This window comes from Xenopus tropicalis, chromosome 7, assembly GCF_000004195.4.
Source record: "Xenopus tropicalis strain Nigerian chromosome 7, UCB_Xtro_10.0, whole genome shotgun sequence".
Lineage (NCBI taxonomy): Eukaryota > Metazoa > Chordata > Amphibia > Anura > Pipidae > Xenopus > Xenopus tropicalis.
Window position 1 is genome coordinate 109,302,529 of NC_030683.2, and position 17,973 is coordinate 109,320,501.

Sequence of the window (17,973 nt, forward strand, 5' to 3'; positions counted from 1 at the left end):
TGATCATGTGACACCACTGCAGCCCACTCAGACCTGCAATGACCCCCCCTTGTCCAGGAGGTAATAATTTAGCAACTCCAACAACTATGTCAATAGATATAGAATTCTCTGCCCCTTATTGTAAATTACAAGGATGTTACAGTTCACAGAGTAATTTCATGCCCTTAATATGTATGAGGTGCCAGTTGAGTTTTATGAAGTCATTGAACTCCAAGGTGACTTCTAAATTCCTTAGATTTGAGTAGAAGGTACATTATTGCTTGTAGAACATACTTTTCAAGGGTCTCATACACTAGTACTGGGCAATACTGAGAATGCTGATGCAGAGTGGTACCTAGGACCTGAAGAGCCGGATCATGTACAGGAGTTCCTGGAGTGCCAATGGCTATGTTGAGATGGAGAAATAAGTGATGTAGGTGGTGCCAGAAATGTAAAGGGGTCAGTGACCTCCTCTTTGATTAGGTCCATGCATCACATGAGCGTTAGGGGGTCAACACAAGTGATGTTCTTTCTCATGTGATCTCTCCCACACTGCATTTCTACTAATGAATGTACATAACATATAGGTTTGTTCCAAGTAATGAATTTAATGAAAAGAACTATTATCAAGGTGAACTTCTCAGTTAACTCTATCATGTATATTCCTGAACCATGGAAGAAAACCCAATCACTCATGCAAAGAGGGAAACGCTTACAAACATCCCATGGTACAGGTATAGGAGCCATTATCCAGAATGCTCGGGACCAAGGGTATTCCAGATAAGGGTTTTTTCTGTAATTTGGATCTCCATATGTTAAGTCTATTAAAAAATCAATAAAACATTAATTAAACCCAATAGGATTATTTTGCATCCAATAAGGATTATTTATATCTTAGTTGGGATCAAATACAGGTACTGTTTTATTATTACAGAGAAAAAGGAAATCAGTTTAAAATTCTGAATCATTTTATTAAAATAGAGTCTATGGGAAACGGCTTTCCGTCATTCGGAGCTTTCTGGATAACAGGTTTCCGGATAAGTGATCCCATACCTGTACCTGTATAAACATGGATAGAACAAACAAACCTACCTTAATTAAACCCAAGACCACAGAAATGAATGAGCACTGAAAAACAGTGTTGTGTGTGGATTTCCCTGGTTTACACTTTAAATGTGATGGTGAAAGGTATTTACAGTCAACATTTTTGGATCCTACTGAAAACAATCCCAGTTTTTGAATGCGAGGGCACTATGGCTGCAAACAGGAAGTTACAAACAGGGGCTTCTAAAACAGGAAATGGTTGCAGGACAAATTACAACCATTCACTGCAGTGAGTTGTATGTAGGTACATTGGTTTCTAATTTCTATAATGACCTGCTGGATGCTAGGGAACTGGAAAGCCTCTTAAAAAAATGCCTGGGCGCATCAAGAAAAGGTGTAGTTGCGCCAAAAAAAGTCGTGCAGTACCCGATTTTTATGAGTTTTTTTGCCATTTCGACATTTTTATCACAGTTTTGTGAATATTTGGGTGAAGTGAAATGGGATACATTCGCTCATCACTATTACTTAGTTTTTATCTTTACTTCTCCTTTGAAATGATCTAAGTAAACGTCTCATTGGTTGCTATCGTTTGGTGACTGAGATGTATGTTAAGAAAACTGCTAGCACAGCAAACGTTAAATTTCTGAGAATGTGATTAAATACATTTCCACAGGGCCATCATGAGAAACTTTGGGGCCCTTTACAAGTATTTTAATCACATTCTCAGAAATATGCCCCCCCCCCCATGAATACAAGTGCGCAATACTAAAATTTTGGCCACACCCCTTGTATGTGCAATATGAACGTTAGATGTTACTACTCATATAAAGAGTTCCAATAATTAATGATTAATAATTAATTAATAGAATTAATTAATAGAAAGGGGCCTTTCTAGGGACCCAAGAGAACCACAGGTATGGACATACAATCATTTACATTCACATGTACACACATACAGGATGCACACCATGACATTTAATTTAAGAATGCTACTTAACTTGCTAACGGAAAGGCGAACCTGTTAGGGGAAAAGGGTTAGATATGTGTTAAGGTGGCCATACACGCACCGATAATATCGTACGAAACCTCGTTTCGTATGATATTCGGTGCGTGTATGGTATGTCGGCGAGTCGACCGATATCGCAGGAAGCTGCTGATATTGTCCGACTCGCCGATCAGACCAGTTTGAAAATTTTGATCGGGCGCCATAGAAGGCGCCTGACCAAAATTCTCCCTTCAGCGCTGAATCGACAGAAGGAGGTAGAAATCCTATTGTTTCTACCTCCTTACCTGCAGATTCAGCCCTGAATGGTGTGTGGCGGATCTGACGATGTTTCGTGCGACCATCACGTGTATGGCCAGCTTAAGTTGAACTTTAGATAAACAAATAGCATTGTTGTAGAGGGAGAAATGGTCTTATCTGAGAGTAGTAAATTAAGTAAATAAGTAAGTACCGTAAGTAAGTTAAGGCTCTACTCCAGCTGTTCAGAAGGGGCACAGGTAGATAAGATTTCAGTTTGGACAGACCAAGTTGACTGAATGTGATCACAGTATTGTCTGTTAAAACTGACTCCCAAGGTGCATACAGACGCAGATAAATAGGCAGCATCATCAAAACTGAGCAAACCTAGGCATGTGCTTTATTTTCTGTTTTACTCCTCTGCCTTTACTCACTGCCCCTTTTTCTGCTCTTTCCTCTGATCCTCACATGCTTTTATCTCCAAATGTTAATTCTTTTACCTGCCTGCCCACCTCCACTCTTTCTGTACACCTTCTAAATTTCTCCTATTTCCTTCAGTACACTATCTAACCCACCTTTACTCTACATCTTTCATAATTTCCTGTACTTGACTTACTGCCATGCTGCCTGCCTTGGCCTGTTACTCATTGATGAACCTGCTCCATCTAGCCTGACTATGGAGCTTGATATCACTATAAGTAATTTGTAGGCCTTTATCCTTCTGATCACACCCCTAACTACTGCTGCTGCCAGAGAGTCCTGATCACATTTATATTATATAAATAAACTGAATTAGAATTTGAAGATCAATCTGGAAACTAAAAAACCATGTGGGTACAGTGTGACTAGATGCTACGCCATTGTAGCCATAGTCAAATAAATACAGAATGTATACTGTCAAAAGCAGCTAAACTAACATTGTGTCTGTGTCTGTAGATGACAATTTCAAAATACCATTTCATTCAAAATGTTGACCAACTGTATTTATCTATCAGGTCAATGACTGGACGTTGAGTGAAATCGAGTGATGTCCATTTATGTATAAAAGGAGAAAGAATTTTAATGTGTAACGCAGATACAAGAGTGGACAGGTAAGTCTGTTGCTCAGAATGGCTACAGTAAGGTAGGCATAGAAATGAGTGTGGCTGCTAAAGTTTTGTAACTGGCAATATTGACATATGAGATACAAATTTTAAACTTGGACCGGACAGCAGGCAATGTAATGTGATTAATTCTACTCTATGTGGAAAACTGAATTGCAATGTACTGTATATATGTTCTTAACTGAAGTCAATTTATGTACAGTATCTGTAACCTGATCATGCTGCCACATGAGCTTTGGGGTCACCAGCAGCCTCTGGATATTCATTATGCACCCACCAAAGGGTTTTTGTGGCCACTCAAGATTTATCCCAGATATATACAGCATTAGCTTTTACATAGGGGACCATGGCTGATTTTGAGGCACAATATCCACTTTTTTCTACTGCAAATTGAACTATTTTGTTTTTTTCCTGCACCTAAAGGGAACTGCATTTGAATTATTTGTTTCTTTGCTGCCCAAGGTTCTGGGCTTTTGGTGCTAATCAAGTTCAAGAGTATAAGTTCAGTATAGAGGAACCTATCTCTTCTGAAGTACAGAGTCGTAAGAGTGCAACTAACTGCAGCTAAATGTCACCAAGAAATACAAGTCTCATAGTACTGATTCCAGTGCTGGCATCTGGCTTGCATAGTGTTCAGCTGCGGTTGGAAGGACAAGAGAATAATGGTAGAATAATCACCAAATCCAGATGACAGAAGAGTATATTTAGAAAATATAAAACTGTTGTGTTTATAAAGATTCTCATTCATCCAGGCCATGGTATATCTATAGTAATAAGTCAAATGAACTGGACTTGCTGTGATTTTCCGAAAGATGTTTTGCCAGTCATCTGACTGGCTTTCTGAATTCAGAATGACTTATACAAAGATCTTCCTGGAATAAATACCCTGGAAAGTTGCCCAAGTCAGCATAATCTGTTTATCATAACCAGCATGGGATCAGGGATCTCATGAAGGTGAGGTCTTAATTTTATTAGTATGGAAACTGTACAGGGAGAGGTGCCAATACAGCATTGTACATGGCAGGCAATACATGTTGCACCTCCCCCCTTCAAATTCGGTTTATAAAGACATTTGCAAATAGCAAAAATAGATACATGACCATCTGCCCAGTAACAATGAATAGGAAAGTGTAGGGTTTAAAGCTATAGGGCAGGGTCCCCAACCCTTCCTACTCGTGAGCCACAGTCAAATGTAAAAAGACTTTGAGAGCAACACAAGCACCATAAAAGTTCATGGAGGTGCCAAATAAGGGCTAAGACTGGCTATTAGGCAGTCAGTCTCTATGCACACTGTCAGCTTACAGGGGCTTTATTTGGCAGTAAATATTCTTTTTATTCAACCAAAACTTGCCCCCAAGTCAGGAATTCAAAAATAACTACCTGGTTTGGGGGCACTGAGACCAACATCCAAGGGTTTGGTGAGCAACATGTTGCCCCTGAGCCACTGGTTGGGGATCACTGCTATAAGGGATGTTAACCCTATAGGTCCCTACATATATATCAAGAGAAAACTCATTCAGTTTACCCATAGCTCATGTAGTATAAGTAAACAAAGTACTGGCCCTAAGGTTGTGGGCCCCCAAGGCAAACTCACTCAAAACCACCTCCTGCTTGTCTCCTCATCCCCCAAATTCTATAAGAGCAATGCATGTACTGACGTGCCTACCGTCCCCCCAACTTTCTAGGCAAATAGCAAATGTTCTATGGAGAATAGGTATCAATGTGGGCAAAGTGTTCAGCATCTCATTAGTCTTCCATAGCAATAGCAAGAAATAGTGCTGCTTAGAGAATTGTGTACATAATCTAAATATCAGCAGTGGGGAAAGGGAATCATGGGACAGCTAGGACACAAAACAAATGGGACTTCCTTTCAGAAATTAGTTCTGCTTAAATAGGAATCCTAATGCACAACTACATAGCATTACATACAAGTTACCTTTACTTCTTTCTTTAATACTTTAAACTACTGAAACAATAACTGCAGTTTCCAGTCATATATGATTATTAAATTTATTTTTTCTAGATCACGCAGAACACAATGCAGATCACACATCCAACTTGGATACTGGCACTGCTGTGCCTACTGGGTGAGTTCTGAGTCTAATACTTGTAGCCACTTGTGAGATGCTGGAAAGGGAAAACATCAGTTTGTCTGGACTGGGAATTCTGCGCCATAAACAATGGCTGGCAAACTGTATATTTTGCTATTTTCCAGGTCTATATATTTTAGGGTCTGGGTTTAGGTGCCTCCATGATGGCTGCTTTACAATATGCAGAGGCTTCCTGCACAGACATTAATAGCAATGTGTAAGTGCCTGAAGGCTCCTGGCCAGTTCTAAAGCCAGGCATAGTGTCTCAGATGGTTCTAAATCATTGCAGTTTAAAAATTACTGACTTGACAATCTATGTTTCAAAGGAGACAGCAAAGGGCATTATGGCTGGAATTCAGTATTAACTGTCTTACATTCATTGTTCTGTTAACTGTTGAATATTTTTTGTGAATGTTGATAAATGACTGGCTGTGAAAATACTCAGGTTCCTCCAGGCGTCATACAGCAGTATAATAAATATGCACATGATAAACATATAGTGGGCCTTAGGCTACTGGCACACAGAATGTTTGCCTGCTGTGTTGGTCTGAGGGAGTCAAAAGATCCTTAATCATCTGTCAACATCAGAGCCTAAAATGGTATAGGCAAAAGAGGCACATGTCTAGGGTGCAATGGTGTATGTGTGTGTGTGGGGTGCTAGGACCCTAGGCATGTTCTTCTGCTTTCTGTAACCCCAGCTATAGGAGCAGGTGAGTGGCTGAGAAGATGTCGGTGGTGCAGGTTTAAAGTGAGGTTGAGGTGGTCCAAGGTGGATTAGTGACTCTCATGGCAGAGATGGGAAGGAAGATCATTCAAATACCTTGGGCACCAATACCGTTTGGCCCAGCCCTGGTCAGGGTCAGCATCTTTACCTAGGTAGCATAGGTATTTTCCTGCACTAAGCCCAAACATTGGGTATAATGGCTTTCTAACTCCCTGGGGTCATTTAAGAAGTTAGTAGTTCATGCTTGCTGCCACTACTGGTAAAGTGCTGTCTGGGGCAAGGTTAAAACCTTTCCTTGTGGAAAAATGCCCCATATAACTGTTTTCTTCACCTGCCAATCTTCAACTTTCAATTTTCTGACCACACTTTAATAACTGTTCATACAGGCTCCCGGGTCACTGCGTTCCCCAGTGAGATGCAGGCTGATGAAGACTCAAATATATTGCAGGATGTAATAGACCAATATATAAAGCCATATGTGGAACCTGTAGCAGATAGAATTAAAGCCTCACCCCTCTACACTAACTTTAGGTAAGTACCTAATTAGCCAGTTTATCATTTTAGTTGGTCCCCTTGGGGATTTTAATCCTAGCTAATAGAAGAACAGATTGACTTGCTTGGCAGTTATTGTGGCATTTGGAAAATTATAGTTTTGATGAAATGGTTAAAATGGTTCATCTACTGCCTATTTTGCAAGTGAATTTTTGATACATATCACACTTACCAAGTGAAGGAGGCCACTCTTAAGATTCCCTACTCAGAGCACCAAAACAGGGGAACTGATGAAGGAATGATACAAGAGCCAAAATAGAAGTAGGCAAAATACAGCTCACTATTCACAGACATACACAAGCAGCCAAACAATACAAATATAGAAGGGGTTATGCAATAAAAGGTTCAATTTTGCTACTGATCTAATCACCTACTGTACAACAACCAATAGGAAAGAAGTATTTACTGGTCACCTGTTTAAAAGCTAGCATCTTATTGGTTGCTATGGGTTATTAAAAAGTGCCCTTTTCTACATATTGCAATAGTTTTCAATCTGCAGAGCATGCACATTTTATGCCTCTGAACACTTTGTATTCTGTACCATACGGTTATCTTCCTGCTAAATCCCTACAGCACATAAACATTCCCACAGCTTCAAGTTAAATATAATCCGAAGACACTGGTTGACTTCAGTGCCAAGAAAGAATTCATTTCTAAAAAACAAATGTATATTTGCATAATCGTTCTTAATCACCATTATGGTTTGTTTGTGTAGCCTTGGCCATACCCAATTACACTGTCACATTTTCTGGCTTTGGCAAAACTAAGGGTTTTTCTCTATTCTAACTGGGTTCTATTAGGGTTACTGTGGAATAACCATGGAGAAGACATTAACATAATATATCATTAGTTAAGGGATCAATTAACTAGGGACATCCACCTAAGTATTATAAGTTCCATTATGAAGACTAGGTGGGTAATTTACTAAGTGCAGGTAAGGAAGCAAAGAACAATCTGCAAGGTTGTTTCCATTTTGCACCCTACCTTTCTCTGTGTCCCTCCCACCCATGCAGTGTCAGACAGTAGAGGATCTCCCCCAGGGGCCCACAAAAACATAAGCATACCATCTGCTGTAGCTGTCATCGCCACCACCCTTCAAAGCTTTCCTCATACTTCAACCCCCTGATATGTATACAGACAAGCAGAGCTTTCTCAACAAAATATGGGCGTAAGGGAAAAGTGAAGCTTCGGCCCCACAAAAATGCACTGCGTTGTAGCACAATGTCAGTTTTTTTGGGCCCTTTGCCATAATTACACAGAAATATCAGTAAGATTACTACAGAAATAGTTAATCACTCCGCTAACCCCAGACCCCAGTAAGATTGTTGCAGGAAATATATTAACACATTAACCCAAGACATGCCAGTAAGATAACTGTAGCAATGAACGAGCACTTCATAAACTTCAGACATGCTAGTAAGATCAGTGCAGAAAATCTGCAAATAGCATATTAACTCTAGACATACCAGTAAGATAACTGCAAAGTGCAAAAAAATGGCAGACTACACCTACAGTATATGTTTTTTAGCACTTTACCACCATACCTGTCCTCAATAAATGAGTTTGCCTTCAAAATAACAGAGGAGTGCAGAGGACTCTGTGGTGCGGAAAACAATTTTTTCTTTATTTTGAAGCATTCCTCTATAGGCTTTTGCATTAAAGTTTGCCCTGTATCCTACTGCAGGGAGTGATGGAAACCATCATTATTCAAGTATTACTGAAAAAAGCCCAATAAAGGGGTCAGTTTTCTATGACTAAGTATGATTAAGTAACATCATGTAGGTTCTAATGCAGTACAGCTGTATAGTGGTTTAGAATGCTCTTTAATAATATGTCTTGGTCTCATTTTCTTCCCGGTTGTTTAGGAACATGGTGGACAAGGTGAATGAAGCAAAGGATGAGACTATACGTAGTCTAGCTATGATTTCTGTACCCTTGATTTGGGGACCATTAGATCGGCTGAGTCGGGAAACAAAGCCAGTGTTTGAGTTTGTAAAAAACATATTTTGGGAAAAAAATGAGCAATAAACTAAACCCCCAAATATCATCTGCACTTGGAAACTCAGAGGAAGAGCACGCTTGGGTTAACAACTACTATAGTTTATGTCTATGAAGATTCTCATTCATCCAGGTCATGATATACAGTATCTAGTAGAATTAAGTCTAAAACAACTGGACTTTTCTGAGTTTTTCTTGAACTCAGAAAACTCAGAAAAGTCCAGTTGTTTTAGACTTAATTCTACTAGATACTATAGTTTATTGTCCTGGATTATACTGATGTAAAGGAATGGTATATTTTCGCTAAAATATCAGTCCATCAATATGATACCGATTTATTAAATCTGTACATGCTACAATATTGTGCTTAATGTGTTATTGATCATGTGACACAATAGCAGCCTTTGGAACTGAACTAAATCCCTGGTTTGGGGGGGTAAAAATTTTATAACTCTGGAAAGATGGCATGTGCCCCTAAAAATAAAATACTCTCACCTCTAATGTAAAATATAAGGATATTAGAAGACAGTGACATCTGACAGACTTCTACCTCACTGAAGTCCATTTTTTTCTGCTTAAACCCTAAAGAGAAGCTTTTTAGCTTATAGAAAGAAGCTTGTATGTAAATACTGACTCAGCAGAACTGCAAAGTACAAAACTTAATTTTTGGTTTAATTACCTAGTTTGGTGGAAGTAAAAAATATAGATATTTCTTAATGAAACAGGAAAAAAAGTAATCACTAGGCATATTGTTTGAGTTCATGTTAAATACTATATAAGGGCGTATAGTATCTACTTAATTCTAGCAAATGAAAGGACAGGGCTGCCACCTATTGACAACAATAATACCAACTGGGTTGGGGAGGGATTGTGAGGGGGCGTGTCCGTGATGTGGGGGGTGGGGTTATGATGAAAATGGGGCAGAGTTGATGCATCACCAGCCAGATCCCAGAAGACCTTCGCGAGTAGGACAGGCTACAGAGGCATAGAGATGGCTGTGGGCGAGGGGATTGGGGGTGGATCGGAGGCATGGCTGAGGCAGAGAACTAGTTATGACAAATTTTGTAATACTGGCCCCGGCCTTGGCTGGTAATTTACCGGCTAGGACTGCCAGGGGGCTACCCAGCTTCCCTGGCAATAACAGAAGATCAATCACTCTTTTGGCCAACCTGTTGACATCACAGATGATGCCAGAGAGCTTCTTTTTTTCACCGTGTTTGCATGGGATTCCTCTGCGTACTCTCACATTACAATAACATACATGCACTGCAGTATATGTGAGCGCTGTATAAATACATAATGATATTTGCTACAAGAGTGCTAGTAGGTGAATATGCTTGAGAAAGCAATGGACCAAAACAGACTTTATTGTAGCAGCTCTTGGATGATTGGCAATGATATAGACTTGTGTACTGATAGCCCGACTCTCCCCTAATAAAATTATCATATTTTATAATTATGATACTCACAAAGTCTTCAGTGCCAGAGTTAGTGTGCAAATTCACTACCGTAGTGCCATTAGCTATTGTGCGGGCCATCCACCACTGGAATTTCCCCCTACTCATAGTAGAAACATAATAACTTAGGTTGAAAAAAGACACATCCATCAAGTTCAACCTTCTACGTCTACATAAAACCTGCCTAACTGCTAGTTGATCCAGAGGAGGCAGAAACCCCATCTGAAGCCTCTCTAATTTGCCTCAGTGGGGGGATAAAATTCCTTCCTGATTCCAAGATGGCAATCAAACCTGGATCTTTTTTGTACTAAGAGCTATTGGCAAGAACCCTGTATTTCCTTACTTGCTATAAAGCCATCAAACCTTTTCTTGAAGCTATATAATGTATCTGCCAGTACAGTCAGTGAGTGAATTCTACAACTTCACAGCTCTCACTGTAAAAAACTTTGAATGTTTGTTACTAATCAGAATGGATGCCCTCGCGTCTGCTGGAAGGACCTACTGCTCCTCTGTTGGGTATAGCACTACAGTGCACAAACTTCTTGGCCTGCCTCACTTAAGTACCAGTAGGCTAAAACAAACCAACACCTAAATGATTTTGTCCCTAACTGGCACACAATTGCACAATCTCCCCAAATAACTATCCCCTCATCAGGACCACAGGCTGCTCTTGCTGACTACCCTAGCTGCCTCTCACCTTTGAGGTGAGCTAGCACCAATCCTTCGATCTCCTAGATAGTTCTACCTGGCAAGGTGCAGCCTTCCACCTGGTCTGTCCTGCCTTTAGAAGTTGTTAGGACAAAGAGGAAAGACCTGGCTCCTGCACTTACTGTATATTGGCTCCCTCTATATAGGCTCCCTAAGTTAGTACTTATTATTTTAGGAACTCTTTAGTGGAGTTTAGGAACTCTTTAGGAACTCTTTAGTGGAACCTTTAAGGAACACTTCAATGCAAAAATGAAACTGAGTAAAATAGTTAAACTGCGCAAAATAAAAAATGTTTTTAATATAGTTAGTTAACCAAAAATGTAATCTTTAAAGGCTAGAGTGGGCAGATGTCTAACATAATGGCCAGAACACTACTTCCTCCTTTACAGCTCTCTAAGCTGTTAGCAATCAGTAACCAATCAGTGATTTAAGGGGGGCCATATGGGACATAACTATTAATTTAGTTTGCATTTGAATCTGACCTGCGTGCTCACAAACTAACCGAACACTTATGTCCCCTGTGCCCACCCCTAAAGCCACTGACTAAGAGGTTACAGAGCTGAAAGCAGGACGTAGTGTTCTGGCTATTATGTGAGACATCTGCCCACTCCAACTTTTATAGATTACATTTTTGCCTAACTATATTAGACTGAACTATTGTCTAAATGATTTACATTTGGAAAGTATTTATATCCCAACTACTAACTAATGCTTAATTGACCACAGAGTTAGAGACTGACCTAAACCAAGGGGAAGGCAGCAGTTAAAACCCCCCTCTCTATCACTACTACCTGTAGTATCATTTGGGAAAATGTGGGGCATGAAGCACACAGCAAGTGATTGTGTGAAGTGGTCTGCCTGTCACTTCTACCTGTGCTACAGGCACAGTGTTTCTCATAAATTACTATGGGAAGAGGTGACAGATGGGAACCACCCATGTCACAAAAAGATTATTTTTTGGTCACATGGCTGAAAGAAAATTAAATGGAACGTTGTGAGGGCTCCCACTAAGTGCAAGGCCCAGGGCAGTCAGTGCTGAATTGACCCCCACAAAAAGCTATAATTGTGTATTGTATAGTATTCTGATTTGGTGCTTGTTAATGGGGTCTATTGTACTTAGAAAGAATCAGGTATAAAGGTCACACTTTGTAATAGTGTCAAATAGCAGAGGGAAAACAAATCAATAGAGATTAGCCTATTTCCTCTTATCTTCTGAAAATCGGCACAGTCAGCTATAGATATATTAACATACATGTGAATTTCGCAACAGGCCTTTCACAAATTAACTCATTATTTACAAATGCCCTGTAACATTTACCAAACAATTTCCTTCAGAATCTTCTTCAGCTCTTTCATTTTTGTTAGGAATAATTGTCAGACATTGGGGCCAGATTCAATTCAGTGACAAAAGCTGATAAACTTATCCAGTTCTAGATTTCCCCACAGACTTCTTTTGAGCTTTTGAGAGATAAACCATAAGAAACATTTTATACACTGAACTAAACATGGCCCAAAACCTGGAATTTTTTTGTAGTCAGATGGTATAAAGAGGGAAAAGAGAAATGTAGATATACCAGCTAATGTTCCATAGCTCTAGTTCTATTTTCAGTTCTTTTTTGGACTGTGAATGTGCATTGCTTACACTCCTCCTTTTCCCTAGTGATCATATTTATGGTGGCCCACCTTGAACAACAAAGGAAGAAAGAATCACTGGGAAGTGCCAAAATGTTAGAGTCAGTATTTAAGTTTATTTAAGATATAGGGTTGAAAATCCAACCCTATGCTGGAATACCCTAATTCCTTGCCTGTACCCAGAACCACTGCTTTGGCCAAGTGTAGGCACATGCAGTGGATTTCAGCATGGAAATGCATACTCATGTGCTTCCTGCCAAAACCCTCTGTGTGTGCCTGCATCTAGGCCGAGGCAATGGTTCCGGTTGCAGGAAAAGAAGAAGGTGGATACCAGCTTTGGGATGGATAATGCAGGCCGAAAATCCACCCCAAGTGGCACTAGCCTAATACATCTGCTAGGAAAGGGAGCCCATAAAATATATATTAAATCTAACTGTCAATCAAAATCTGACTCTGATTCCTGCATGAAGAGAGAATGAAGAAAGACAGATGCTGAGAGAGAGGTAGTGAAGAGTAACTTGAATACTTCAGATATGCTCCAGATTTTTTAATTGATTATATTTAGAAAATGTCTTATTTCAGTGAGGTGAAGCTTATATTAAATTTGTGATAGTTCCCCTGTAAGATAAATTCAATGTCCAGCAGGCAACACACTGCATTCATATAAAACTATGTTATTGGGGGCATTTCGGATCATTTGGTTGTTAAAGCACCCCCTTACACAGGCTTTTCTAGAAATGCCTTTTTGTAAAGCCTTATGCGTTTGGTGTTCCCCGAGGCACCTAATTATAGGCTTACGAGTTCAAAAGCTACAGAAACGGTGTCATAAATCCACAGACCATACACTTTGTTTATCCTTTGATATCCTGCAGTATATTATAAAGTGCAATTCACCTGAGTATTTTTCTCTAATGTGTGTTAAACAGAGGGGTAGAGAGAACACGCTGTGTTTATCACGTAGTGTTAATATACACAGGTCACTAGTTCCTGAACTATGAACCTCTGCACTCCAATCTCACTGTTTGCTTGTACTTAGGACCCCGACTCTGACAGCACATCAGAAATAAAAGATAAAAAATAAAATCTCACCCAGAACATTTGACGATACAACGGAAGAGGTGAGGATGAATGGATGTGAGAGGAAAGAATGTTGAGAGGGAGATGGGGTAGAAAAACATGTTGAGAAAGAAAGATGGAAGGGAGGAAAGAGAAGGAGCGGGGTAGAATTATTGTGAAAATGGTACACGAGGAAATGATTGGGGAGAAAGCTGGAGTATTAAAATGGGCAGACCAAACACAAAGTGGGTGGCTTTTTAGAAATACTAAGGGTTAAAACCAACAGGAAATTTCCATAAGATTTTGTGGGTCAAATTTAATCTGATCCTTCATGCAAAAGCACCAGATTTTGTAAGATCCAACAAAATCAGATCTTCATAGGCTATAATGTGAAATCGGATCAGATAGTCTCATGGTGTTTTGTTCCTGGCTCTACAGCCGGCAGTCAGTGTATTTCAATGAGAAAAAAAGTCAGTCAGACACCATCAGATTTTATCTTATTAGACAAAGTTGCAGCATGCAGTGTTCCCTTCCGACAGGCGTGCCGTATGGCAAATCTTTCATGTAGTTTACACATCAGTCCCATTTTATTTTAGCCCATGCAACTACATTTGATTTGTAGGATGCGTTTTATCTGTCTGCCACCATCCTACAAAATCTCCTGTGGAGTTTAGCCCTAAGAAAAAAAGAGAGGAAGGCTAGTGAAATACAACAGAATGATAAATGGTGGCCTAAAAAATTATAGGGACAAATAGCAACATTATTCAGCCTCAAGCCAGCAACATAGGGAATGTTTCTCTGCCCCTCGGTATAATAGTATGACAGCAGTACGGCTTGTTTCTTATACATCTGTATGACCGGGGTAACTGCTTATCTCCTATACTAAGCTCAACAAAGTACTGCTTCCCAACTGTCGCTTTCCTAAACTCTTCCCTGGACAGAGGACAAGATTTGCTGGAGAGGTACATCATGATTTCTTTACATTTTTACCTTTATTCTCCCTTATTTTATAACAAGCTCAAAACTGCTGCAAAAATGAAACTTTAAAGCAGGCACAAGCAATATATAGCACACTGGCTTTTGTAGAACTGCAACTCCCATTGTGGATCATTCTTTGTTTAGATTGCTATATTAAATGTGAATAATGAATGCACAAGAAAAACTTACACTAAAGGTGAGCTGTCTATGGAGAATAACAAACAAATGAAATGGTGACAGAAGACAAGTGGAATAATACTTTATTGGGCCACTTGCTTTGTAAAATAATAATAATACTCCCAGGACCAGATGCCTCCTAAAGGTTGTGAGGCCCAGATGTACATAGTTCCATCCTACAGTTAGTTTGGCATATAGAATCATCATATCTATATTGTGCTATAACTTACCCCCTTGTGATCTAAATATTGTGATTAAATATAGATCCGCTTCCATTGCAACCAACCAATCATTTTCTCAGTTGTTCTCCTATTCTTCTCTTAAAGTCTGCTGAATGTTAATGACTTTTGGATCCTTAGCAAGAAAAAGTGGGATAGAAATCGATTTTTGTTCTAAGCTCCCTGCATCACAAAGGCCTATTGTTGAACTTGTCTTTTTCCCTGTCAGCACCATTTACTTTGTATATGGTGCTGCTCTGCACCATTTAAGAAATTCCAGTTGTTTGGGATATATATACGGTATATATATATATATATATATATATATAGGCATGGCTTACATCTCCAGTTCATGCCACTTTCTGTTTTGTAGCTCCAGAAGATCTAGGTCGCCATGAAGGCATCACAAGTTATTGCAGTGTCCCTGCTATTGCTGCTACTGAGCACAGGTCAGTGCTAATAAAACTTACCACTAGGTGGCCCTACTTGATTGAGTTTGAATCCCTGTTTAGCATGGCCCAGATCAAAATGACTTTCCTTAGCTTTCCTTATGTCCTTGTTTTTTTGCACAGACCGTATGCTCGTTCTCCTAGTCGCTGTTAGCTATCCCTTGTATGTAGCTGATCATTGTAGATGTGTTCATATACATTAAATGGGCTATTCACCTTCACTTCAACTTTTAGTATGCTATAGAATGGCCTGTAACTTTTCAATTGGTCTTCGTTTTTTGTATAGTTTTTTAAATAATTTCCCTTCCACTTTAGACTCTTTCCAGCTTTCAAATGGGAGTCACTGACCCTAGAAGTCAAAAAACTATTGCTCCATGACAATTTTATTGACATTGTCATTGTTTATTACTTATCTTTCTATTTTGGCCCTCCTCTATTTATATTCCAATCTCTCTATTAAACCAATTTCTGGTTGCTAGGTTAAATTGGACCCTAGCAACCAGATAGCTGCTTAAATTCCAAACTAAAGTTGCTGAATAAAAAGCTAAATAATTAAAAAACTGCAAATAATTACAAAGTGAACACCAATTTCAAATTGTCTCAGAATAGCACTCTCTATATTATACTAAGGTAAACTATACCTTTCAGTGCAGCTTTCCATTAGCTTAGCTTTCCATTAGTTTTTATTTATTACTTTGCATGAACACCTCCCATTGGAAAAAGTAATCCTTAAGGTTTAGCATCCTACATTAATCATTGTCTTTTACTGTTCCTTTCTGATGAATGTTCTGACATGCTCTTTCCTCACTGGAACCTCTGTTCTTAGGGATTGAAAGTTACCGGATACAAAAGAGGGAATCGCCAACATACCTTTCTCAGATACAAGAGGCAGTTTCCAGTTCCTGGGAACAAGTGGCTAATAAAGCACAGGATTGGTTTGAGGCAGTAAGAAATCACCAAGTGGAGGAAAAAGCAAAGTAAGTGCTTGTGAAAAACAATTAAAAGAGTGGAAAAGTCACCCACTATAATGGAGGAATATTAGTACTAAAGACACTACATACAAATGACAGGGCTTGCTTTAAATGAGACATATTGGATAAATGAAAAAAAAACAACCTAATCTTGTAGGCAGTTATGAATAATATATGGTGCTGGTTTTATTTTGGGCTAAAAATTATTTGTAAAATTGGCCCCTATATTGGAGCTCCCTATAGATCCTCTCAGGTCTCTGTCCCTGTTTCAAATGAGGGGCGGGTGTGTACTAACGGTCCCTGCCAGAAGCACAATAAGAGGGGGGTAGCCAATCACAGCCCTGCAGTCACACAAGCAACAGGCTTCAGTTCCCTATCAGGTCAGCCTAGCTGTTGATTCGTTCCTATCCTACAACGCAATGTTCTGAGTGCTGCCGGCCCCCCTGCACAGCCTGGGAAAGGAGGCAGCAAGAAGTGGAACAGATGGACGGGACTAATAGGATTTTGGGGGAATTTCTCAATAAAACTGTTCCTACCTTGTTAGCAAGTATCACTATGTACATTTTCTTTTTCATAAATAATTTTGTTGTTGGTTCTGGAGAAATGTTAATGCAGAGGACAGGCAGCAGGAGTACCACGCATTGGGGGGGGGGTCCAATCAGCTGTGTGTTTGTTTCTATTGTGTTTCTCACAATATGATATGTCATTTGCAGGGAGATTTATGAGAAAGGAACTAATGCCGTGAAACCATATTACAATATCTTTTCTGATCAGCTGTACCACTGGTGGTACGCACAGTGACGCACAGTGACCGTTGCCCCGTGAAGTCCACAATGAATGAGTGTTGGGCACAAGGATCATTGTCTTCATGTTACACATTCTGTCTGGATGTCAGTATCAGTCTTGCTAGAAGCACAGCAATACCATATGCTGCTTAAAGCTTGGTTTCCTATTCTCAGTGTTCCTCATATCATTGGATCATTCAGTCTCAGCCAAAATAAATCTTTGCATCAAAAAGGGTCTCTCTGTGTCGGTTGCTAGGTTTTACTTAACCACTATTTTAAACATTTCCACTGCAATTTAAGTCTATAATAATATCAGTGTTCACCTTGTGGAGCCTTTGGCATGAAAGCCAATCCCCGCGTTCAGACGATTGTGCTTTAAAGTCAAGTGGAGTTTCTGACTGTATGTTTGCATGTTAAAGCCTTTCAGTGTCATAGGTTTCGGAATGATTGGGACCATGTGTTGTGCCATAGATTAACCTCTAACCAAAATAGAGTTTAAGAGTTTTTGGTAAACTAAACATCTGAGCAGCACTTGAATTTGCGCCATTTTGGGTTGTTCCCTTGGCAAACTTCCTTGCCTATTATTCCCAAATAAAAAGTAAAACCTCAATTGGAATTATTTATGAATGCTAATGTAGCCCTCTTTTGCTACTGCATGAGATCTCGCACACATTCACTTGCGTGTGGCGCTACAGGAGTCCTGTGCCCCCGCTATCTGGAAGAGCAGGTACACTGATAAATGGCGTGCCTCCACCCAGGGTCAGGACAGGTTGGGCTGCGGTACCCCTCCCTGGGAAACTTCTCTGATCCAC

The 17,973-nt window shown here is 39.7% G+C and overlaps 2 protein-coding genes across 2 annotated transcripts; both read left to right on the top strand.

Moving 5' to 3' along the window:
- Positions 1–3,258: 3,258 nt before the first annotated feature.
- On the top strand, positions 3,259–9,089 carry LOC100489282. Its single transcript, XM_002941033.5, has 4 exons — positions 3,259–3,354; positions 5,390–5,453; positions 6,567–6,711; positions 8,598–9,089. Exons 2-4 carry the CDS (start codon positions 5,405–5,407, stop codon positions 8,758–8,760), a joined length of 357 nt encoding a protein of 118 aa, XP_002941079.1. The 5' UTR covers positions 3,259–3,354; positions 5,390–5,404; the 3' UTR covers positions 8,761–9,089.
- A 4,456-nt stretch (positions 9,090–13,545) lies between these two features.
- On the top strand, positions 13,546–17,396 carry apoc2 (apolipoprotein C2). The gene is made up of 5 exons (XM_004920534.3): positions 13,546–13,645; positions 14,471–14,545; positions 15,330–15,405; positions 16,232–16,382; positions 17,090–17,396. The coding sequence occupies exons 3-5, from the start codon at positions 15,351–15,353 to the stop codon at positions 17,175–17,177; spliced, it is 294 nt and encodes a 97-aa protein (XP_004920591.1). The 5' UTR covers positions 13,546–13,645; positions 14,471–14,545; positions 15,330–15,350; the 3' UTR covers positions 17,178–17,396.
- Positions 17,397–17,973: the final 577 nt, after the last annotated feature.

Bases quoted from the DNA above. Each gene is read 5' to 3' on its own strand.
- LOC100489282 (XM_002941033.5), top strand. From the start codon at position 5,405: ATGCAGATCACACATCCAACTTGGATACTGGCACTGCTGTGCCTACTG. The intron at 5,454-6,566 runs GTGAGTTCTGAG...CTGTTCATACAG, and splicing joins GGCACTGCTGTGCCTACTGG to GCTCCCGGGTCACTGCGTTC. The intron at 6,712-8,597 runs GTAAGTACCTAA...CCGGTTGTTTAG, and splicing joins CCCCTCTACACTAACTTTAG to GAACATGGTGGACAAGGTGA.
- apoc2 (XM_004920534.3), top strand. From the start codon at position 15,351: ATGAAGGCATCACAAGTTATTGCAGTGTCCCTGCTATTGCTGCTACTG. The intron at 15,406-16,231 runs GTCAGTGCTAAT...CTCTGTTCTTAG, and splicing joins ATTGCTGCTACTGAGCACAG to GGATTGAAAGTTACCGGATA. The intron at 16,383-17,089 runs GTAAGTGCTTGT...TGTCATTTGCAG, and splicing joins CAAGTGGAGGAAAAAGCAAA to GGAGATTTATGAGAAAGGAA.